This window comes from Felis catus, chromosome C1 (assembly GCF_018350175.1).
Source record: "Felis catus isolate Fca126 chromosome C1, F.catus_Fca126_mat1.0, whole genome shotgun sequence".
NCBI classification, from domain to species: Eukaryota; Metazoa; Chordata; class Mammalia; order Carnivora; family Felidae; genus Felis; species Felis catus.
The window spans coordinates 57806365-57832936 of record NC_058375.1 but is presented as its reverse complement, the minus strand read 5'-3'; the positions used below and the strand labels follow the sequence as shown (position 1 = coordinate 57832936).

The window sequence follows — 26572 nt, the reverse complement described above, 5'->3', positions numbered from 1 at the left end:
GTGCAAAAAATTACCCATTTTAAATAATGTTTGACTTTCAAAAATATTTTTTTCTGTAAATACAAAATTCTATTATTAGACATAAATATGGCAAGGCAGGACAAAAGACACATTTTATTAAACTAAACGCTGTGTAAAATTTAAGGGATTAGTTCTTGCATAAAGATATCCTATGCTTTTATATAAACAAAATTTTAAATAGACTAGTAGAAAGAAAGTTTTTGAAAGAATGTATAAAATTTCTGCCAAACCATTTTAGGATCTTTAGAAAAATTTTAATCATTTTTATGAAATATTTTTGCATATTCTTGATTTAAAAACTGAAAACTATCACCACCCATAAATTAACTTGAAGAAATAAGCAAATGATTAGGTTGAACATTTTGATTGTTTTGAGCTATAAAAATGTCAGTTTCATAAATTGCAATGAAGTAACTTCCTAGTGTGTGTGTTCAGCTATGAGAAGAACCTTAGATGGCTCTTCCCACATTGACTTTCAATCACACAGTTTTATAAAGCAGTATACATTCTTAATGTGAATGTTTTATAGTTTACTGTACTGTTTTAGGCTCTCAGAAGAAACTAGAAAAATAAACTCAATCAAAATGGCTATGCATAGCCAAAATAAAAATAGTCATTTTTTTCCTATTACTGAAAAACCACAATTCAAAATTTAGAAAAGACACAGTCACTTACTTTGGTAGAGTTTTCAAATGATTTTCTCTTAACTCCAAGATTCGCAATTTGACAAGTCTGGAGAAGTGAATAAAAAAATTGCTTCTTAATATTTCTCTATAAAATACTATTCCTCTGATAGAGTCAAGTATCACTGTATTATCCAAACAACTATGTCTGGACATTACACATCATGGTTACAGATTTTAAAGAATTATACAAATCGGTTATAAGTAGAGTTGTATCAACATTGGACAATGACAAATATCATTTTACTAAAAATAAAGATTATTCAAAGATACCACTGGGTCCAAGTAATCTAAACTTCATGTTTTATAAAAATATATTCACTGTTATTTAATTGTATGTCACAGATTACTAAATATCTACTTAACACCGGGTGCTGTATTCACTGGAACATGGTAATACTGTCCCTCAAGAGACTATAAATGAACTTGTATAGCAAATAGCATAGTATAGTGGTTAAAAGTTTGAGTTTTGTGGTTAAATCTGGATGAAATCCAGATTCTTTCATGTTCTATCACTGTGACATTGGGTGCATTAATCAACCCTTCCTAACTTAAGTTTCCTCATCTATGAATCCTACATTTCATACTTACCTACTAGCTAAGATCTATAGTGTGAGACACACTATTGTTAAAATGTCTATAACTGAGCTTTCAAATGTACTTAGTTGAAGCTACTTTACAACAAATATTAATTGGATTCTCTGAATTCTTGGTGTTTTGGGAACATTTCACTATTTGAGCTATGTCTCTTACATTTACTGGCTTTTAGATATTCATCTAGGTCTCTTCCTCTTTTCTTTGGGTTTTGACTCCTATCAAATTGTAATTTAATTTTAATTTTAAAACTCCTCATCACTATATGAAAAAAAGTGATTCAGTTATTCAGAGCATGGGTATATCACTAGTAAGATTTCTTAAACATTTATATGTCTCAAATCTTCTCAATATTTGTACTAGTGTGAAGATATTTTGTGACTTCTTTTGCCTTTTAGGGGCACCAAATCTCAGGCTTTGGAAGGAAATTTTGTAATTCTTTTTTTTTTTTTTTTTTTTAGTTTTATTTATCTATTTTGAAAGAGAGAGAGGGCAGGAGAGGGGCAGAGAAAGAGAGGGAGAGAGAGAATCCCAAGCAGGCTTTGCACTGTCAGCACAGAGCTTGATGTGGGGCTCGAACTCACTAACCATGAGATCATGACCTGAACTGAAATTAAGAGTAGGACGCTTAACCAATGGAGCCACCCAGGCGCTCCAAATTTAGTAATTCTTTTGTTACGCTATCCAGCTGAGGGTTAAACAACTGTTTAGATTACAATAATAAAGTAGAACATATTTTGGCAGACAATTTACACAAAATTAAATTCTAATTCTAAGTGGTTTTGGATTTGGTATTATGTTTTCTGTTGGCCCAAATCTCTTCCTTCACATTAGGAGTACTAAAGAGAACTGAGAAAAATTTAACACATAAAAGTATGGTCGAGGATGATAAATATTCTCTGATTTGATAAATTAAAAAAAGTGTAATTATAGTGCTGGAGTCAGTACCAGAGGACAGAGATAGTTATATGGACAAATTTTGAAATGTCAATTCATTAAAAACTAGGTAAATGCTCTTTTGAAGATCTGTGAATTTTAAAAACTGTCCAACTATATTGTGTTCGTAGGTGTATGATATCATGATCCGCAATAGTAATGGAATTTGGGAAATGTTGATTTGCTCTCTGTATATAAAATGAGGCTATTACATGTTAAGGGACTTAAATAACATTTCTTTAAAAATTTTTTTTTTAACATTTATTCATTTTTGAGGGACAGAGTGTGAGTGGGGGAGGGGCAGAGAGAGGGAGACACAGAATCCAAAGCAGGCTCCAGGCTCTGAGCTATCAGCACAGAGCTCAATGCAGGGCTCAAACCCACCAAACTGTGAGATAGTGACCTGAGCCGAAGTCAGATGCTCAACAGACTGAGCCACTGAGTCACCCCAACAGTTCTTTTTTTTAATGTTTATTTATTTACTTTTTGAGAGAAAGACACACACACACACACACAAACACACACACACACACACAGACAGGGGGAGGGACAGAGAGAGGGGAAGACAGAGAATCCCAAGCAGGCTGTGCACTGTCAGCACAGAGTTTAACAAGGGGCTCGAACCCACTAATTGTGAGATCATGACCTGAGCTGAAATCAAGAGTCAGAGGCTTAACTGACTGAGCCACCCAAGTGCCTCTCTACTGAGTTCTTAACACCAACAGATAGGTGTTGAGTTATACTCAATTATTATTTGAATAATGTCAAAAGTGATCACTTAGAAAAATGCAGTTGATAATAAATGAAAAATATCTTAAGTTTTAAGATACATCTTTCATATATAAAAAATAGTTCACTGTTGAACACTTGGAAAACATTGAAAAATATGAAAATTAAAATTATCCATAATTTCACTTCCAAGAAACCAGTCTTTTAGCTCACTCATAATTTATATTGAAATTGGTTAAATATAGTTTATATATTTTATTATAATATACTCCTAAATATAACTTATCATAGGAATTAAAGGAACTATTTCCCTAAACCAGATTATCAATTGACATAGTATTGTCATACAGATGTGTCATAATATATTCAATTAATCTCCTAGACAGATGTGTGCCTTCACTTCTTTCATATTGTAAATAATGACAAATATCCTTGCCCATAACTCTCAGTGTGGTATCTGATGTGGATGTCATACATTTCTAGAAATAAATTACAAAGGCAGTAGTAGCAAATATTTTCAAATCTTTTAAAACACACTGGTCTGAAATTCATCATCCTTTCTTAATAAAAACCCTCGAGAAAGTCAGGATAGAAGGAACATACTTAAACATCATAAAAGCCATTTATGAAAAGCCCACAGCTAATATCATCCTCAATGGGGAAAAACGGAGAGCTTTCCCCCTGAGATCAGGAACACGACAGGGATGTCCACTCTCACCGCTGTTGCTTGACATAGTGTTGGAAGTGCTAGCATCAGCAATCAGACAACAAAAGGAAATCAAAGGCATCAAAATGGCAAAGATGAAGTCAAGCTTTCACTTTTTGCAGATGACATGATATTATACATGGAAAAATCCGATAGACTCCACCAAAAGTCTGCTAGAACTGATACATGAATTCAGCAAAGTTGCAGGATACAAAATCAATGTACAGAAATCAGTTGCATTCTTATACACTAATAATGAAGCAACAGAAAGACAAATAAAGAAACTGATCCCATTCACAATTGCACCAAGAAGCATAAAATATCTAGGAATAAATCTAACCAAAGATGTAAAAGATCTGTATGCTGAAAACTATAGAAAGCTTATGAAGGAAATTGAAGAAGATATAAAGAAATGGAAAAACATTCTGTGCTCATGGGTTGGAAGAATAAATATTGTCAAAATGTCAATACTACCCAAAGCTATCTACACATTCAATGCAATCCCAATCAAAATTGCACCAGCATTCTTCTCGAAACTAGAACAAGCAATCCTAAAATTCATATGGAACCACAAAAGGCCCCGAATAGCCAAAGGAATTTTGAAGAAGAAGACCAAAGCAGGAGGCATCACAATCCCAGACTTTAGCCTCTACTACAAAGCTGTAATCATCAAGACAGCATGGTATTGGCACAAAAAGAGACACATAGACCAATGGAATAGAATAGAAACCCCAGAACTAGACCCACAAAAGTATGGCCAACTAATCTTTGACAAAGCAGGAAAGAATATCCAATGGAAAAAAGACAGTCTCTTTAACAAATGGTGCTGGGAGAACTGGACAGCAACATGCAGAAGATTGAAACTAGACCATTTTCTTACACCATTCACAAAAATAAACTCAAAATGGATAAAGGACCTGAATGTGAGACAGGAAACCATCAAAACCCTAGAGGAGAAAGCAGGAAAAGACCTCTCTGACCTCAGCCATAGCAATCTCTTACTTGATACATCCCCAAAGGCAAGGGAATTAAAAGCAAAAATGAACTACTGGGACCTCATGAAGATAAAAAGCTTCTGCACAGCAAAGGAAACAATCAGCAAAACAAAAAGGCAACCAACAGAATGGGAAAAGATATTTGCAAATGACATATCGGACAAAGGGCTAGTATCCAAAATCTATAAAGAGCTCACCAAACTCCACACCCGAAAAACAAATAACCCAGTGAAGAAATGGGCAGAAAACATGAATAGACACTTCTCTAAAGAAGACATCTGGATGGCCAACAGGCACATGAAAAGATGCTCAACATTGCTCCTCATCAGGGAAATACAAATCAAAACCACACTCAGATATCACCTCATGCCAGTCAGAGTGGCCAAAATGAACAAATCAGGAGACTATAGATGCTGGAGAGGATGTGGAGAAACGGGAACCCTCTTGCACTGTTGGTGGGAATGCAAACTGGTGCAGCCACTCTGGAAAACAGTGTGGAGGTTCCTCAAAAAATTAAAAATAGACCTACCCTATGACCCAGCAGTAGCACTGCTAGGAATTGACCCAAGGGATACAGGAGTACTGATGCATAGGGGCACTTGTACCCCAATGTTTATAGCAGCACTCTCAACAATAGACAAATTGTGGAAACAGCCTAAATGTCCATCAACTGATGAATGGATAAAGAAATTGTGGTTTATATACGCAATGGAGTACTACGTGGCAATGAGAAAGAATGAAATATGGCCCTTTGTAGCAACGTGGATGGAACTGGAGAGTGTGATGCTAAGTGAAATAAGCCATACAGAGAAAGACAGATACCATATGTTTTCACTCTTATGTGGATCCTGAGAAACTTAACAGAAACCCATGGGGGAGGGGAAGGAAAAAAAAAAAAGAGGTTAGAGTGGGAGAGAGCCAAAGCATAAGAGACTGTTAAAAACTGAGAACAAACTGAGGGATGATGGGGGGTGGGAAGGAGGGGAGGGTGGGTGATGGGCATTGAAGAGGGCACCTTTTGGGATGAGCACTGGGTGTTGTATGGAAACCAATTTGACAATAAATTTCATATATTAAAAAATAAATTAATAAATACATAAATAAAAATAAATAAATAAATAAAACACACTGGTCTGCATGAAGATCATACCATTCTGCAATTCTGTCAGTGGTATGTGAACTGATCTTTTTCCTTAAACTCTATAAACAGTTTTTATATGACAGAATACAAAGCTCTTTATTCTCATTTTAATTTGTATTATTTTTATTGTTTGTGAGGATAAACACTCCATGTGTTCACTGGCAATTTGTACATTTAATTATAAATGGCTCATTCTGCCAATTACCCATTTTTCCCCCTAATGAGCTCTTTGTCTTCATACGCATTTGTAAAATTCTTTATATGTTAATGATATAATTTGCTTTCCATATATAGCACAATGTTTTCTCAGTTTATTGTTTTACCTTAATTTTAAAATAGTTTCTGATATTATTTTATTTTAAATGTATTTATGTAGTCAAACCTATCTATCCATTTATTATTTTTTCCTTTGTTTCTAAACTGTAGAGGTATTTCTCAGTCCAAGAGCCATAAATATTCATGTGTGCTTTTTGCCAGATAAGCTCTCATTGTATTTTTTTATATTTAACTCTTTAATTTCCCAGAATTTATTTGATTTTTAATGATATGTAGAAACTTAATTTTACTTAATTTTGTACAAAATATTTCATTACTAACTTTGTCTCACTTAATGAATAATAATGAGTACTATGTTTAATCACAATTGTCACTTTTGAAGCCTCACCTACCGGTGCTGGTAACATACTCACTTACCCATGGTGAAATAAAATTTCATCATTTAAATTTCTTATTCTTACCTTCCAAAATTGGCTGGAAGAAATTCAAGAAAGGCGTCATTCAGGTAGAGCTGGGTCAGATTTAGAAGCTGCGTGAAGCCATCAGGGAGTCTAGAAAGGAGTTAAAGGTTTAGTCACTGCATGGATGTTGCCATAGAAACAGAACAAAAATATATATCTCTAAGGAGAGAAAATAGATGCGTAATACATTTTTCAACTCTCCTTTGGTAGCATAGTAATGGAAGAATTTATTGAGCATGTTGTTACAGCTTGAAAATTTTGCTTGTTATTAAAATAAATGGCATTCACCCACCTCTACGCTGCCCTCCTATGCTGAGATTTATGTCACCATTATATCGTCTCTTCCTGTTGCCCTAACCTCATGCACACCAGTGAGATATTTTTTATAGAAATTTCAAGTTGTATGCCATGTTTTGCAATTTTAAATTTAATATTCTTTCTTAACAGAATATTCACATTTATAATCAGGCAAGGGTATCTCCTTACTCTTTCACTAAATCATTAACATGTGTGTCTACCTTATCGCAATGGTGACCAAAGTTGGCCAAAAGGACAGAAGAGGCATTCTGTCCCTCTAACTGATAATGTATGTGAATTGTAACTTAAATTTGTGCAATTAATTCTTAACAAAAATGACCAAGAAGATTGGAACTATAAATATACAGAATCCTTAAAGCTTTAAGAAGCATTAAAAAGGTTGAAGATATATCCTTTGTGAAAATTTACCATTTGGATGAAATAATCATTTGCAATACTTAAATATTTTTCACCAGAAAGACTTAATTCAAGGATTTTCCTGGAGACTTTTTCTTAGCAGATGATTTAATTTTTTCCTATGATTAAGTTTCTATTTAAAGATCTTTAATGACTTCATCAATGGTCTAGATAAGACTATGCTCTTTAATAAAATACTTCTCAATAGTGTTCACATTTGCCTTCCCCTCAAATTACAGCGTATCTCCCTCCTTGCATTTACTGACAAAATTATTTAAAGACCTGCCTATACTCACTGCTTGTTATTACTCCACAAGCCATGGTTTTCTGGCATCTACCCCAACTCTATTTCTGCAACTGCACTTGCCAAAGCCTCCAATGACCTCTAAGTCTCAAGTCCATTAACTTCATTTCATTTTGTATCTAGCACTGCCTAGCAACAGTTGTCATTGATTGTTCTCTCTTTCTTGGCTTCTAGTACACCCTTTTCCTATTTCCCCTCCTCTTTCTGGGATACTCTGGGTTTCATTCCATGGTTTCTCTTCCTCTGGCCAATCTTTTGTTATGAAAAGTTATGTATCCAGAACAATACGTATGCATCCACAACATCATTTAATAAATAGAACCTCTGCCTTTAAGAAACCCCTGAGTGCCCATCCCCAACTACCTCATCCTCCTATTCGCCCCTCAAATTCCTGAATGATTCTTATCAATCTGCTTTCTAGTTTTACTATACCTTCTTAAACCCTAAAAAAAGTGTGGTTTTTGCATGTTTTTAAACATTATATAAATCAAATCAGGAATCAAATCAGTTTCAGGAATATTTTCCTGAAACTTTTAAAAGTCAGCATTAGTATGAAATTCACCCATTTTGATGTCAATAATGACTGATCACCATCATATACTATTCCACTGTATGCCTACCCCACAATTTATTTATTATTCCCTTTTTAATGAACATTAAAGATGTTTCTAGTTATTATAAATACTGTTTATGTAAATATTTTTTTAACATATGTCCTGGTGATTACGTAAGTTATATCCCTCATCATAAGGGATTAATGTGCCACAGGAACAGCCCTCAACTAATGACTAGTAAGACTCAGCTCCTTCACCCATTATGTTTCACAACTCTGTGATATGTGTTTTATGCTGTGATATGTGTTTATGCTGTGATATGTGTTTATGCTGTTTTATGCCCCCTCAGAGAGATTAAGGTCCAGTTGTCCATACTAGTAAATAGTTTAATAACATACCCTCAACAAGTATTTCTTGAGACCAGTTCCTAAATATACTGTGTGAATTCTTTTCTAAACACCTGTTTCTGGGGAGTCCAAACTAAACACAATTAATATTTTTACATTACTTTGTAGGAATTATTTACACAGTTAGGGTACTATTTTTATATTGATTGTTTTTACTGTAAATATCTTGCTCCAGTTTTGTTTTTGTTTTTGTTTTTTGAGAGAGAGAGGGTGCAAATGAGTAAGGGACAGAGAGACAGACTGAGAGATGGGGAAAGAGAGAGAGAGAGAGAGAGAGAGAGAGAGAGAGAGAGAGAGAAGGGGGCTCACCAAAGTGGGGCTCAAGTTTTACCCAAAGTGGAGCTCATGTTCATCCAAAGTGGGCCTGAAACTCACCTGAAGTGGGGCTCATGCTCACCTAAAGTGGGTCTTGAGCTGCTGAGTTGAGTTCAGATGCTTATTAACAACTGAGCCATCCAAGTGCCTGCCAGTTTGTATTTTGAAGTTGGACTGTTTTTATATGACTACATAGAGTTTGTTTCCATAAATTTTCCCTTAAAGAGAGGTAGGATTCATGAAAATAGAAAAGAAAGACAAAGAAGGCAGAGGAAGAGTAAGGGTTTTATAAATAGAGGTGAGAATTCACTTTAGAGGAGTGGCAAAGGGAAGATGAGTTCTAGAGAAAATACTTTATGTACAAGATATTAGGAGCGAAGATTTGAGAATGTCAGTAGGGGACAGGATTTAGAAGGTACTAAATGCTTAACTCAAAGGTTTGAGCCCTATCCTATAGGATTAAAAGGTATCTCAGGGAGATCACTGTTTTTCTCTAAGTTATCTTTTGTTGTAATACATTAGCTCATATCCTGATAGTATGGTAGTTTTTATGATAATGGTACAGATGTTCAATAGATTTCAATACACATTTAATTACTATCTTACTTTAATGTCCTTATGGCTCCTACACTTATTGGAAAGAAGGTATCATTTATGAATTTTTAAAAATGAAGATTAATACATGTAAAGTGACAAGAATGTTAAAACCTTTGATCTAATAATTTACTTTAACATTCTAGTTACTAACACATAAAAAGGCTTTAAAATGCTAAATTTCTAGTTATAGGGACAGTTTGAACCATCCAGCTTCCCTTAGAGTACTATTCTGCATATGTATGTGCCCTAAATGGTATTACATTATACTATTCTTTGATCAAAAATGTATTTCTTTATTGCTGCTTCTCTGGCGAAGGTTTTTTTTTTTTTTTATGCTGCAGGAAAATTTGGTTTCCTATATAGAACACTTCTTTAAGGATTTAAGAATTGACCACATTGTGCAGATTTGAATTGTAAGATTGGACTGCTAAAAATAAGTTACATCAAAAAACAGAATACAAAGTAAGATAGCTTATTTTCAGGCTGGTTATAAACAAACATGTAGTGCCATTTTATATTGAACCTTTATTTTTTAAAGAATGTAGAGTTCAAGTGTATATTTATACAGTATGTCTTGTTCAATACTATGTGTATTTTTATTTCAATTCACTTCAACAAGAATTTATTCAGTAGTTACTCTGTGCTTAGATTCAAAATTAATGTCTTCTTCCTCACTTTCTTGGAAGAATTACACTCATAGATTTAGCAAAATTCATACCAATTGCTTTATACCAAACTGCTTATAATAAATGCTTGTACTAATTGCTTTGCACAAGTGTTAAGCACTTTCTATTCCTGGGATAAATTCGTTGTGGACAATGAATTTTAAAATTTTCCTGAGTAAATCTAGTATTTCAGTTTGAAAACCTATTATTTGGAAAATATATAAAGTCAGTAGCTATGCTAAAGAAGACATTTAATTCTATTGATTTTTAATTTTATGGTACAATTTTGTAGCTTCTAATAGAGACAGTGGCCTCAGTTATCAATATTACCATTTACAGAGGAATGTACAATGATAAAGATGACAATCATGGATTGTCTTTATCCTTAATCCAAACTGATAGAACTTTTATCCAAGTGCTTCAATTAAATCTAACATTTTACACTAAGGGAGCTCACAATAATGAAATGCTTTTACTATCTAAAAGTAACTGATGATTTTCCACATTTGACTGATACAATGAATTCAAAGAAGAATGTCTGGGGCACCTGGGTGGCTCAGTCAGTTAAGCATGTGACTTTAGCTCAAGTCATGATCTCACGCTCTGTGAGTTTAAGTCCCACGTAGGGCTCTGTGCTGACAGCTCAGAGCCTGCAGCCTGCTTCGGATTCTGTGTCTCCCTCTCTCTCTGCCCCTCTCTCACTCACACTCTGTCTCTCAAAAATGAATAAATGTTAGGGGCGCCTGGGTGGCTCAGTCGGTTGGGCGTCCGACTTCGGCTCAGGTCATGATCTCGCAGTCCGTGAGTTTGAGCCCTGCATCGGGCTCTGTGCTGACAGTTCAGAGCCTGGAGCCTGTTTTGGGTTCTGTGTCTCCCTCTCTCTCTGACCCTCCCCCGTTCATGCTCTGTCTCTCTCTGTCTCAAAAATAAATAAACGTAAAAAAATGAATAAATGTTCAAAAAAATTTTTTAATAAAAAATTAAAAAACAAAGAAATGTTTTATATATATTGGCAAATAATTCTTTAGTAAAGAAGCACATTCGTTTTATTAATCACTTAAATTAAAAGTGACATATTCAAACTACAAAAAAGAAAGTTTAATACAGCAAACACCCATATAATTTAGTGGTTGAGCACATGGGCATTGATGTCAAAAGACCTAGGTTTGAATCACAGTTCTTTTAGTTGTTACCTCTGTGACCTTGTAAATCTTTGCAAGATTCAATTTCCTTATTTGTAAAATGATGATGCTACCATCCACTTCCAGAGTTGCTCTACTGATTAAATGATTATCTGCCCCATAGTAAGAACTCACTAAATGAGATCAATTATATTACTTGTCCTTGGTATTACTTTTATTCTGATCTTTCAATATTAACTACAGTACTAATTTAAATACTTTTATTAATGCTATCTTTATTGTTAGAATAGGCAAATTAAGATTGGCCACCAACCTCCTTCTTCCAATACTTTTTTCTAATTACATTTACTTTAGAAGTTAAATGAAAACCTATTTGACCCCTGATAGAATAGTTCAATCAAATTACATTACAGGTTTTATAAACTGTGATTAAGAAGTCAATGTAAAATCTTCTCTAACTGAAAAGATACTTTACATCTAAATATTTTATTTTATACATTGTAAAATTATAAAATTAATATAACTATTTTACAGTATAATTTGGAATATAAAGGGAAAAGAAAAAATTGCACATAAATCCACTTTCTTAACAGCCATAATTACTATTTTAGGTATTTATTTTTTAAATTTTTTATTATTTTTTAGTGTTTACTTGTTTTTGAGATGGAAGAGGGGGAGAGAGGGAGAATCAGAAGCAGACTTCAGGCTCTGAGCTATCAGCAAAGAGCCCGACGCAGGACTCAAACTCACAAACCGCGAGATCATGGCCCAAGCCAAAGTCAGACGCTTAACTGACTGAGCCACCCAGGTGGCCCCATTTTAGGTATTTCTAATCTATTTTCCAATTAAATGTTTTAACATCACTGAAAAATAGGATCATGATTTCTCCCTTTACTTTGTAATTATCTTTCAATTTTGCTATATAATCAGAATCACTACATAATCTATCTGTCAAACTAGGACATTTTTGAGAATTAAAAATGAGCTGTTATTAATCATGTCACATCAAGTGGTATAAACTAGGATGATTTGAGCAAACAGAGACATATGGTTACCCTATATATAATCTTTGTATCCATCCAGTAGATGTACCATAATTTATTAGCAATGTCCTTATTGTTATGCATTAAAATGTGTCAAAATTTTCAAAATGTAGCTTTTAATTTAAACCAAAATCAAATGTTTCTTCAGAATTGGTGAAATACAGCAAAAGAATCCCAAGCATCTAAATACTATCTTAATGTGTTTGTATCTGTAAAAGGGTATACAGATAATGTTTACCTATTTCATAAGGTTACTGAAAAGATGAAAATGAAATAATGTATCTAAAAGTATGAGACATGATAGACTCTCAATAAATGTTGGTCCATGCTTTTCTCATTAAGTAGTTTTTGTTTTCAATTTTTTCATGGTAGTTTTCACCAATGACCTGGTTAAGGCATTCAGACTATACTATAAAGTTCACATCTAAAACTAAAACTAAAACTAAGATAATAATACTGAAAACTGTAACTTTTATATTCCAGAGTCTTTATGACTTACTGCTTCATAGAAATCTCGAGTCAAAGAAAATGAACAGAAAAGCAAGAGAGAAAAACCAATGAAACCCAAATATGGTGTTCTGAAAAGAGCAACAAAATTGACAAATCTCTGGTCAGACTGATGAAGCAAAAAAAAAGAAAGACACAACTTATGGATTACAAGAATGGAAGAGAGAGCACCACTAGAGAACTTGTAGATATTTAAGGGCTGATAAAAGAACATTCTAAAAATTAAGATGCCAATAAATTTGAAAACTTATATGAATGTACAATTCCTGAAAATCACAAACTATCAAAGATCACTCAAAAAAAACAGGTAATTTCAATAGTTATTATGATATTTAAATTTGTAATTAAAAAACTTCCCATTAAGAGAAGTCCAGGCTCAGATGGCTGTACTGGCAAATTCTACCAATATATGAGGAGGAAATAATTCTAATTCTGTACAAACACTTATAGAAAATAGTAGAGAATGATTCCAAACTATTTTTATGAGGCCAGTTTTTACCCTGTTACCAAAGCCAGGCAAAGAAATTACAAGAAAAAAATTTCAGACTAATATGCTTCATGAATATAGATGGGAAAATCCTCTACAAAATATTAGCAAATCAGAGCCATTAATTTATAAAAAAGTAATACTTCCTAATCAATTAAAGTTTATTCCTGGGATGCAAATTTGGATCATCATTCAAAAAACATTCAATGTAATTCACTATATCATTAGACTGAAGAAGAAAAAACACATCATCATGTCAACATGTTTGAAAAAAAAAAGAGCTTTGACAAAATTCGATATCCATTGATAATAAAAAGTCTCAGCAAACCAGATATCAAAGATGTGGTGGACAGATTCCAAGGTAGCCTCCATGACCCTCACTTCCTGATGTTCATGCTTTTGTATGATCTTCCTTAGAGTGTGATAAGAATTGTGACCTGCTTCTAATCAATGGAATATGGCATATATGATGAGATGTCACTCTCATAAAAAATTAACTACTCAGCTGCTGGCCTTAAAGAAGCAAGCTGCTATGTTGTGGACTGCTTATGGAGAAGGTCAACATGGCTGGGAACTGTACAATAAATTCACTGAGCTATACATGCCGTATGTAAAATATATCTTAAAAATCCTTTACAATTAGTATACTACTTAAATTGATTTTTGTATTGAGTAATTTTTTATTAATTCCCAAATTACTTAATGCTTTTAGTGTTAGGCATTTTTTGATGAAGTAGGACATACTCATTCATCTTTTGAAAAGTTAAACATATGGAAGGAATTCAGAGACATAGTCAAACCACAGTCTTTAAGCTTCTTAAAAATATAAATTATCATTGGATTTCTACTCCCAAAGACATTATCATGATTCCTAAATAAGATGAGCTATTAGAATTAAAGAAATAGAAGTCAAAACAATTCATCATCTGCCCTGGATTATAACTCAAGTCAAGGACTTGGTTGCAGTCTTTGTGTGAAAAGTTACTAATGCCTATTCTTTGTTGAGAAAATTGCATTCTGGTTTAAAAGTTTTGGAAAACACTTTTCACAGTTGTTTTTTTACTTCCATACTCTTTTTAAGGTAGAAAAGTTGTTATTTTTCAAACATATCTTACTTCTTGATGTTCCATACTTTCTACTAAAGGCCTTAAATTATTTTACAAACAATTCACTGTAAAGATCTCCATCTAAACTTCTATCTCCTTCTTTTATATTCTGTTCCTAGTCTTATCTACAGACTCTTTTCATGATCCATAAAGAAACCATCCTCATTACTACCTCTTCTTAACTGTATTGATAAAAAATCTCCCTTCACACTCCCTTTGATAAACTTCCTTTGGTCTTCTAAAAAACACTCCAGTCATTAAATGCTTTTCTAGTGGGCTTCAGTTTTTCCTAGTCTCCCCAACTCCATACAGACAGAAGACTCAGGATTTTTTTTTCAAATTCTATTATCAGTTTTTGTATAATTATAATGTCAGTCTTACTCTGAGACTACTTATCTGTGTCCCATACCATTGAATTGTTTTAATCTCTCCCAAATATTGCTACTACTGTCTTTCCAGGTTTTATTTCTACTTCAATTGTTAAGTGACTTTAACATTCAGATTCATGATTTATCCAATCCATTCATTGCATGGTTTCTTGACCTATTTGATTGCACAGTACACTGTATCCCTATGACATAACATTAATTTGCCAACATTGACACATGCTGGCTCTCATCTTCCCATGGCATTTCTCTACTAACAGATCATAAGCCACAAATACCCATTTCTTTTTTTTTTAGATGATTTTCTTTTTCTCTTATGTTTATTTATTTATTTTGAGAGAGAGAGAGAGTGCGAGTGGGGAAGGGACAAGAGAGAGGTTGAGAGAGAGAGAATCCCAAGCAGTCTCTGCAATGTCAGCACAGAGCTCAACATGGGGCTCTATCCCATGAACTCAACAGATCATGACCTGAGCTGAAATCAGGAGTCTGATGCTTAACTGACTGAACCACAAATATTCCCACAAATATCCCATTTCTGATCACAGCATCTTTACCATCCAAGTCTTCCATTTTGTTATCCTCATAGAATTGTCTTTTTGCTCTTCCTGGTACACAAATACTCTCCTTATCTGGTCATACTTAATTCATTTTCCAGTCTGAACTACATGATCAACTATTTTCATGCACCTATCAATTTATTAATCTCTTGCACTCTCGTGAACTTTCATCACATCCTTAGTGTTAATTTTCCATCATGATCGTAACTAATAACTGTTTCCTTAGTTTCAGTGCTCTTTCATGGAATGTTGCCTGAAAGGCACAGGAAAATGATGACATAGTCTGCTTCATAGTAATGCCATTGTGCCGATTAGGCCTTCATCATTATTCAGCAAAGCTTGTAATCATCTTTTGTTAAACTATTCTGATTTCATTATTTTCCCCCATCATTCTGTTAAATTGAATTTTAAATGCATGATTTAAAACTCATTTGTTATGTGAATTTCCTTTATATGGGTACATTATTATCCAATGGAAACATTAATATAAATAAAATGTAATCATTCATACTCACTTAGAAATGGGATTGACACTGGCTTCAATAATTGTTAAACACTTACAACATTTAATGTTTTCTGGAAATTCTTGTACACCTAAAATGTAAACAAATAAATAAATAAATAAAAAGGAACATGAAAATGTCCCAGCAAAAATTCTTCAAACTATAGTTCTAATATTAAGAATAATTAACTAAAATTATGAGTTAATATATAGTACAGATATAGTACAAATATACCATTAGGATAATCATTTAAATAAGTATAACAATGTAATAATATGTTAGTGTCCTATAATATATACATACATTTAAAAAATAAAATTTAAATGTTAAATAATATTTTAGCACAATAATACTTGGGAATTGGTTATAAATTGAAAACAATTGTATGCTCAGCATAAGGTAGATCTTGGGTTTTTACTAATTTAAAGCAATAAAAATAACTAGGTATTTGATTATTAAGTGCTACTACTGTAGTAAGGGGATATCAGCAGATATAAGAAAACAGAACTGAAAACCTTGGCTTCTTTTATAAGATTGGAAGATTGAACATGTGAAAGATACATAGGGATATATCACAAAACCAATAGATATTCCCAAACTAATGTGGGTCTCTAATAAATTTTATGCAATTCTTCTTGTTGGCTGCACAGAATGTAGTTCTACATCTGCCTGAAAGGGTGAAAAGGTGAACAATTCTTCATCGGGTCCTCTCTCCAGTCTCTGAGGCAGCTAGCCTGGCTCATCACCCTATTACTCTTAGAGAACTGCTCATCTGCTGTCAAAGTTGTGCTGTGGGCTATGTAACAGAAAACCAGGTCTTTCTACAAAACTGAAACTCAGTAAGCCACAAACCTAATCCATAAATGTGAGGGTCAAAGAAATAAAAGATGTGGAGGATATTTCAGTTGATACAAATGAATCAAATATAATAGGTTATACAAGAGATAGAAGAGAGGGCAGCAATATGAAGCTATTCCTATATGTCTTCATTACTACCAGCTCTAAATTTTTGAAATTATTAAGGGGGTAATATCCCTATAAAGTACTAGACCTGCTCAGTATTTCATGTTTGACAAGAGGATAAGGAACATTTTGTGGCAGGATTTTGTTGAACTTTTTAATGATGTACAGTCAAGAAAGAAAACCACCACCTTCCAAGATTCCATTGACCTACACCACCATGTCCACAGAACCTTGAAGCCCAGTGAAGCAGCAGGAGGACAGTCAAACCAAGACAGGTCATTTATCCACTGCAAAATAAGGGTACAAAAGAGGGTATGGAGACATTTCTCATGCTTTTTCTCCCTATGTGAAAGTTCATCAGAAACTATGCTGTCCTAAAGTTATTGCTGAAGTATTTTTGGTTCTTAGTTAAGAACCCAAGGAAGTGTAGGAGCTCTGTTACATACAAATTGAATGAGAAAAGCCAATTCTCTTTTTTGGAAAGGCCATAATATCTAGAGCCACCCTCATTAACTAGACCTGAATAAAACGGCAAAGAAGTCAATATGTCAATCCTTGAGATGTCCTCAATATTTCCCCTATGGTATTTATATTTCCTTTGGGTATCTGCAACCAACAGGTGGGCAAGGCTTCCTCTATGACTTTAGCTTTTTTGTTCAGCAACCAGTTGGGGCTCATTGCATACTGGTATACCCGATGCCTTATCTCTACACATGCCTGCCTTCTTAATTATGTGTAAACCAAGACATAGAAGCAGAAGCAAATTAAAAAATAATTTTAAAGAAAAGATTGTATCTCTTTATCTTCTACTGAAAATGTAATTCCCTTTTGTGGTGAAAATACTACTAATTTATTTGTTTAAAAACATATTATGCTGTTTGTAGTTCAAACTTAAACTTGATCAGAGCTGAGTCTATTGGATTAAGATGGAATCCCAACTTCATCACTTACTGGTTGGGTAACCCATTTAAATGTTCAATGTCTACTATGAAAAATGCTGATTATATGAATGGCTTCAAAGACAGTTGTGGTGAGCATAGAGAGATAAAGCATCAAAGCGATTGGCACAAGGTGCTGCATAAATGTTACCTATAATGATTAGAAATAAAGAGGAGGGGCCAAGATGATGGAACAGCATGGAAAATTTTTTTGAGTCTCTCATCCCTGAAATACAGCCAGATCAACACTAAACCATCCTGCCCACCTAGAAAACTGATTTGAGGCTTAACACAAAATCTGCACAACCAGAATCACAGAACTCAGCAGGTATGTGGCACGGAGAGGTGAACTGAGGGAGAAAGCTGCAGAGGGCAAGGAGCTGTTTTTGCTTGCAGAGAGAGGATGGACACAGGGTGGGGATAGAGTATGGAAAGCATCTCCCTTGCCCAAAAGCGGCTGGACAGAAAAGAAAGAGTACATGAGGGACTGAAAGAAAAAAAGGGAGAAAGAAGAAAGGAGAGGGTTAAAGTTCCATGAAGACTCTAACCAGGGGGAGCGTGGAGTCTGAAACTCCACAGCTCGATACCTGATGGAGCTATGGTGTTAAGAGCAAATCCCCAGGAGAAGAGAGTGAGGTCCAAGGGGTCCAATGGCCACATAGAGAGAGGTAGTTCATCTGCTGGGAGGGCATTTGGTAGAGGCTGTGCGGCCACTCGACACTCAAAGGTCCCAACAGACACTGGAGAACAACCACATTCACTGGTGCTAGATCAAGGATGTTAATTAGGAAGCCTGGTGCCAGATGTGTGTTGTGATTTACCATAATCCTTCAAAGGCTACTGCTACACAATTGCATAAACTTTTTCTGGGGCAGGCTGGCACTCATCCACGGTCTCTGGGTATAGGCAGCAGCATCGTCCCACGATCATTCCTGGGGGCAGGTGGGCACTTGGCCACTGCTCAGTGAAACCCTCCCCCAGAGGGTCAGAACAGGTCAAAGCCATAGTCCCTCAGAATGAGGGGTTGGGAAACACTGCCACATCTGAGATAAAACTCAGGAGGGAGGTGTCACCTGGTAAACTGATGGCTTGGTCACAGGCAGTGTAAAAGTGGGGAGTGGACAGATTCTGGAGACAAAGGAGAAGTGCACGACTGCTGGTCGGGACAGCACAAAGTTCCAATACTATAGACAGGGTAGCTGGGTGATACCATTTTCACCCCTCCTGCGCATGAACATGCACACCTAGAGGCACTGCACAAACCACCCCAGTAAGCTAAGGAGCAGCATCTAGTGGAGAATGGAGCCTTTACACTAAGCCCCACACACAGGGCCAACCAGGCTCTTCAGGAACAACATAAGTCTCTCCACCTGCTTAGTTTATGGACTATAAAGTGCTTCATAGTTTGACGTCTAGGGGAAAAGGATGTAATTTCAATTGCACTTCAATCTACTTTCTGGTCCATCTATTCAGGTTTTTTTTTCCTGTTCTTATTCTTAAATACAGAAAGAGAAAAAATTTATTTTTATTCTCCAATTCTATTACAAATATTCTTCATTAATTTTTTCTACTATATTTCTTACTTTTTTGTAAATTTCTAAAATTCTATTTTTTTACTTCCATCATTTTATTTTATTCTATTTCATTGTATTAACTTTTTCAAATTTTCAAACATTTTCCTCTTTTTTCCTTCCCCCCCCTTTCTTATTTTTCCCTTTTTTCTCTAATCTATCAAGCTCCTTTCAACAACCAGACCAGGACAACCTAGGATCTAGCATCCTTTATTTGATTTTTTTGTGTTGTTTTTAAGTTTTTATTTTTAATTTTTTTTACCATGTTAATTCCTTTTCTTCCAAAAATGATGAAACGAAGGAATTCACCCGAAAAAAAAAAAAAAAACAGGAAGAAATGTCAGCCAGGGACTTAATCAACACAGACACAAGCAAGATGTCTGAACCAGAATTTAGAATCATGATAGTAGGTATATTAGCTACAGTTGCAAACAGATTAGAATCACTTTCTGTGGAGATAAAAACTAGTCAGGATGAAATAAAAAATGTTATAACTGAGCTGCAATCTCAAATACATGCAGAGCAGTGAACCAATGGTATAGAGGACAAACTTATAGAGAACAATGAAGCAGAAAAAAAAAGAGAGACTAAGGCAAAAGAGCACGATTTAAAAATTAGAGAAATCAGTGACTCATTAAGGAACAACATCAGAATCATAGGGGGCCCAGAAGATGAAGAGAGAGAAAAAGGGGTAGAAGGATTATGTGACCAAATCATAGTGGAAAACTTTCCTAACCTTGGGAAAGATACAGACATGAAAATCCAGGAAGTACACAAGACTCCCATTAGATTCAACAAAAACTCACCATCAACAAGGCATATCATAGACAAATTCACAAAATATTCAGGCAAGGAAAGAATCATGAAAGCAGCAAGGGAAAAAAGTCCTTAACCCACAAGGGAAGACAGATCAGGTTTGCCGCAGACCTTTCCACAGAAACTTGGCAGGCCAGAAAGGAGTGGCAGGATATATTCAATGTGCTGAATCAGAAAAATATGCAGCCAAGAATTCTTTATCCAGCAAAGCTGCCATTCAAAATAGAAACAGAGATAAAGTTTCCCAGACAAACAAAAATTAAAGGAGTTTGTGACCACTAAGCCAGCCCTGCAAGAAATTTTAAGCGTGACTCTCTGAGGGGAGAAAAGATGGAGAAAAAAAGACCAAAAACAACAAAGACTAGAAATGATCAGAGAATACCACCAGAAACTCCAACTCTACGGGCAACATAATGGCAATAAATTCATATCTTTCAGTATTCATTCTAAACATCAATAGGCTAGGGGCGCCTGGGTGGCGCAGTCGGTTAAGCGTCCGACTTCAGCCAGGTCACGATCTCGCAGTCCGTGAGTTCGAGCCCCGCGTCGGGCTCTGGGCTGATGGCTCAGAGCCTGGAGCCTGTTTCCGATTCTGTGTCTCCCTCTCTCTCTGCCCCTCCCCCGTTCATGCTCTGTCTCTCTCTGTCCCAAAAATAAATAAATGTTGAAAAATAAAAACAAAAACAAAACAAAACAAAACAAAAAAACATCAATAGGCTAAATGCTCCAATTAAAAGACATAGGGTAACAGAATGGGTAAGAAAACAAGAACCATTTAAATGATGTTTACAACAAACCCACTTTAGACCTAAAGACACCTTCAGATTGAAAGTAAGGGGATGGAGAACCATCATGCTAACAGTCACCAAAAGAAAGCCAGAATAGCCTTACTTATATCAGATAATGTATACTTTAAAATAAAGACCATAACAAGAGATGAAGGAGGACATTATATAATAATTAAGGGGTCTATCCACCAAAAAGATCTAACAATTGTAAACATTTATGCTCCAAATGTGGAACACCCAAATATATAAATCAGTGAATCACAAACATAAAGGAACTCATTGGTAATGATACCATAATACTAAGGGACTTCAACGCTTCACTTACAGCAATAGACAGATCATCTAACACAAAAATCAAGAAGGAAACAATGGCTTTGAATGACACACTGAACCTGATGGACTTAACAGATATATGCAGAACATTTCATCCTAAAGCAGTGGAATATACATTCTTCTCCAGTGCACATGGAATGTTCTCAAGAAAAGATCACATACTGGGACACAAATCAGCCCTCAACAAGTACAAAAAGATCAAGATCATACCATACATATTTTCAGACCATAACACTTTGTAACTCGAAATCAACCACAAGAAAAAATGTGGAAAGATAACAAATATTTGGATGAATGGATAAAAAAGATGTGGTATATATATATACAATGGAGTCTCATTACTCAACAATCAAAAAGAATGAAACCTTGCCATTTGCAACTATGTGGATGGAACTTCAGGGTATGATGCTAAGCAAAATTAGTCAGTCAGAGAAAGACAAACATCATATGACTTCACTCATATGAGGACTTTAGGATGCAAAACAGGTGAGCAAAAGGGAAGGGAATCAAAAGTCATATAAAAACAGGTAGGGGAACAAAATATAACAGACTCTTAAATATAGAGAACGAACAAAGGGTTACTTGGAGAGGTTGTGGGAGGGGGGATGGGCTAAATGGGTAAGGGGCATTAAGGAATCTACTCTGAAATCATTGTTTCACCTTTTGCTAACTAAAAAAATAAATTATTAAAAAAAAAAGGAAATACAGTTGACCCCTGACCAACATGTGTTTGAACTTGGGTTCAAACTTGGGTCCACTTAAACATGGATTCTTTTTTGATAAATACATGCAGTACTGTAAATGAAGTCTCTCTTTTCTATGAATTTCTTAACCTTTTCTTTTCTCTAGTTTATGTGATTGTAAGAATATAGTATTTAATACATTTGTATGTGTTGATTGGCTGTGTGTAATTGATAAGGCTTCTGGTCAATAGTATGCTATTAATAGTTCAGTTTTGGGAGAGTAAAATGTTTTATGTGGATTTTCAACTGTGTAGGAATTGGTACCCAACCCCTGTATTGTTCAAGGGTCAACAGTAAATGGAAGAAGACTGTGTCAGTCAACAAAGGAACCAAATATCAAAATGGGCTGGCTTGAGGTAACACATTTGTAAAATTTATCCACCTAAGAGAACACAGCAAATAAATAGGAATTAGTGTGCTGAAGGATCCCTATAGCTAATCAATATAGTATCTGAGATAAATGTTCAAAGGTTTCCAGGGGAAACTTTATCATATATACTAATATATGGGCCCTAGAGTTTAAGTTCTAGAGCATAACTTTAACTTATAGTTCAACCTAAACATGAAGAGGTCATTTATCAAAGAGTTAAAAGTACAGGTTGGAATCGTAACTGAATCTCAGTGCTGTCACTTAACTAGATATTATTTTATATAATATTTGAGCATCACTTATTCATTTTTTGTCTAATTCAAAGAGTTGATCTAAGTATTAGATAGTAGGAAGGTAAAGAAATTAGTATGGCACTAGATATAATTCATATATTAATAAGAATTAAGGTAACTTACTCTTCTCTATACCACTGTGTAAAATAATTTATCTTAATAGTCTTATGGGAAAGATATATTAAGCAATATTATTTGCATTTTATGGATGACAAACCATACATTCACAAAGATTCAGTGACTTATTTAAATACTAATGGGTGTTTACAGATGAGAATGTATAAGGTAGGATTTAATTCAATTTTTTAACACTATATCTTTTGTTCCTTTTTACTTCATTATGTTATTTCTTATTAAAATTACATTTTATTTGATTATAGAATCCACATCTTCATCAACCAGTCTTTGAAACTGATCTGTATGGTCCTCTGAAACACAGTGTTTTCAATTTATAAGAAAGGTGATATTTGTTTTACATAGATATATGGTAGATATACAGATAGACACTTAGATGGATAAGATAGATAGATAGATAGATAGATAGATAGATAGATAGATAGATGATAGATAGATAGATAGACCTACACACACACACACACACACACATTTTCTATCATGAACTTTGTTTCGATTTTCAAATGTATTCATCCTGAAGTAGAGGGATACATATCCTGTACTTCAACAACACATATACTTCAATCATATTAATTTGTGATTACTATAGGAAGTGAGCTCAAACATTTGTAAGCCATTACAATTCAAGTTCTACTCCCTGTTTTTCAGCTGAGATAACACATAAACTTTCTAACACAGGCCCATAAAGAATTCTCTTCTAAGGCCATGAGAGTTCACTTTTGGGAATTCCTGGAGATTCAAGATCATTATGTTTAGAATAGATTCAAACCTAGGCTGAAATGCCATATGTCCACTTCAGTAACTATATCACAAAACCTATTTTGAATATGTTCATAGAAATACCATCAAATGAAAAATTAGATTTCTGCATTCTGAATTTAAAACAGAAATAAATGTTTAATGTAATGGAATGATCAAAATTGCATTAACAGAATATTAATACCTTGAAGTAGAAAAGATATGATTGACTATTTTATCTGATTAATTGTGGAGTTTTGTTTTGTTTTGTTTTTCCCTTCCTTTAAAAAAATGGGTTCAAAAAGTTCCTGCTCAACTTTCAAAATTATTCAGGAACTTATGCCCTTTGTGGGTTATTCATTATTGTCCTTTTTCCTGCTGCTTCTATCTCAGTCATTCTTCCAGAGGGTGTGCAGAAGAAGGGAAAGGGGAGAATTCTGAAATCAATCAAATATGGATCTTTCCTGTGTAGCATGATAGAAAATGAAAAGTCATTAAGTTTAGTATATATCTGGTTAATTGCTTTTATTTGGAGTATCTTATCTATAACTAATGCAGACATCTAAGTCTTGACAATGACCTTAAACCTATAAGTAATATAGTTTTCAGATTTATTTAACGATAAAAAAGATGATTGGTGTCAAGATAAAAATCAAAACTCAAGTGTTTTTAAAATCTTGGGTTAGGCTTTAAGTAGGTTTTAAGTTGGCAATAAAGTATGAAAGCAAATGTTTTTCCCCTGCAATAGATAAGTTTAGAGTCTAAATGTAGCAAACAATTTTGTCATTCTCACACATAGAGCCTAACAAGAGTAAGAGCAACATTGATCCATATGATCATAAATGAAAGGCAAACCTGAGTGTAAGACATTTACATAACATATAAACTGGTTTTAAATCTTACTTTCTGAATATATTTATTTAATGTGTTATAATTTTTACCTGTCCTCATCCACTCTCTCACCTAAATCTTCAGTCTAAATATCATCCATAAAAATACATTTATATTCAATGATCTGCATGATAATTTATTTAGCTCTTTTAGGACATATAGCTCTCTCTTCTTAATACCTAGCATTTTAGATTATATAATGTCTGAAATGAAATGATACTCAAAAAATAATAAGACATGGTACTTGCTTATAAGTTGAAGATTCACTGATTTACCATCTTATTGTATATTTGATATTCTCTGATATTTGAGTCGTTAACTATAATAATAAGGTCCCTGAGAGAAATGGGTCATTTCATATATTAGACAAATATTTGAATACTTATTCTGTTAAGAACTGTACTAAATATTGGGGATACAGGAGCTCCTGGGTGGCTCAGTCGGTTAAGCATCCGACTTCGGCTCAGGTCATGATCTCACAGTTCGTGAGTTCAAGCCCTGCGTCGGACTCTGTGCCGACAGCTCAGTGCCTGGAGCCTGCTTCAGAATCGGTGTCTCCCTCTCTCTCTTCCCCTCCCCCACTCATTCTCTCTCTCTCTCTCTCTCTCTCTCTCTCTCTCTCTCTCTCTCTCTCAAAAATAAACATTAAAAAAATATTGGGGATATAGCATGAAAAAGAAGGACACATTCTCTTCATTTGTGGAGCTTATATATTCTATCAGAGAAATTTGTATAATAAAACAAAGATAATTAATAGAAATATAAATGTATAAAATTATATAGTATCTTAGCAATGAGAAATGCTATGGGAAAAGATAATTAGAGCAGAATGAAAAGGATCAGAAATACCTGGGAATGTCCAAGTTAACCAGGGTGATTAGGGTAAGCCTCATTGATTGGGAAGATGGCATTTGAGCAAGGACTTGAAACTGAGAGAGATAGAGACACATATGACTGGATGTCGGAGGGTGGAAAGTAAGAGCCTTTCAGGCACAGGGAATAAATAGTGAAAATTCTATAAGGCCTGAGTATGCCTGGTGTATTCTAGAAATAGCAAGGAGTCCAGAGTGGTTAAAACACAGCCAGGAAGAGTAAAGTAGCAAAACATTAAGTCAGAGGGATAATAAGGTTGTGTATGTGGGTGAGCAGATGAGGGTGTCAACCCATTTGGGGCTTCTTAAGCCATTGCAAGGACTTTGGTTCTTACTCTGAATGAAATAAAGTGACATTGAAGGACATGAGTGTATTATGATCTAATTTATAATTTAAGAGGATCACTTTGGTTCCCGAGTAAGGTGGCTTTTGTAAGAGGGAGGACAACTGGAGGCTGTATAGTAAAACATTAAAAGAGTTGATGGTCTGGGTGAAAGTAGTGGAAGGAGAGAGAAATGAATGGAGCCTGAATGTATTTTGAATGTAAGACCAATAGGATTTCCTGATAGATTAGATCTGGAGTATGAAAAAAAAAAAAAAAAAGGGAATCAAGGATGACTGTAGGCTTTTTTGCTTCAAGCAACTTGGATGAAGGGGTTGCCTTTAACTTAGATGAGAAAAAGCAATATGTGAAGTAGGCTTTGAAGAGAAGATAAACAGTTCATTTTTTGGACATGTGTAATTTGAGACTTCTAAGAGGAGATGTCAGGTAGTTGTTTTTTATGAATCTAGAGTTTAGGAGAGAGGTCTAGACTGTAGGTCAAAACACTTGGGATCCATGATTACATAGATAGTATTTAACCATGAGACAAAATATGAACACCAATGATGTGAGTGAGATAATGAAGAAAAGAGGACCAAGAACCAAACCATGAAGGACTCCAAAATGAGGATAGGGAGAAGGGGAAGAATCAACATAGGAGACTGAACAAGATCAATCTGACAGATGGGACAGATAATTACTAAGTATTGACTTCTAAAAGCCAAATGAAGTAAACGTATCAAGTGGGAAGAAGTGATCAGTTGTTTGAAATGATGCTGATAGGTCAAGTGAAATGATGACCAAAAACTGCCTGTAGATTTAGTAATGAAGAAATCAGGGTGATCTTGACTGGAATGATGTTGTTGGAGTAGCGGGCTTGAAGATAAGAGTGGTTTGAGAGAGGAAGAGGAACAAAATTGTAGATAGAGAATACAGACAACCCCACCTAGTGCTTTTGCTACAAGCAGG

At 34.6% G+C, this 26572-nt stretch overlaps 1 protein-coding gene across 10 annotated transcripts in view; it reads right to left on the bottom strand.

Moving 5' to 3' along the window:
• LRRC7 (leucine rich repeat containing 7) overlaps positions 1–26572 on the bottom strand; it is a 550569-nt gene that overhangs the window by 268898 nt on the left and 255099 nt on the right. For all 10 annotated transcript variants that reach the window (XM_019837223.3, XM_045034767.1, XM_019837219.3 and 7 more), the window contains exons 5-7: positions 15842–15920; positions 6543–6632; positions 697–753 (exon numbers count right to left, since the gene is read on the bottom strand). In XM_019837223.3, coding sequence (XP_019692782.2) covers positions 697–753; positions 6543–6632; positions 15842–15920 — 226 coding nt within the window. The remainder of the gene's footprint in view (positions 1–696; positions 754–6542; positions 6633–15841; positions 15921–26572) is intronic.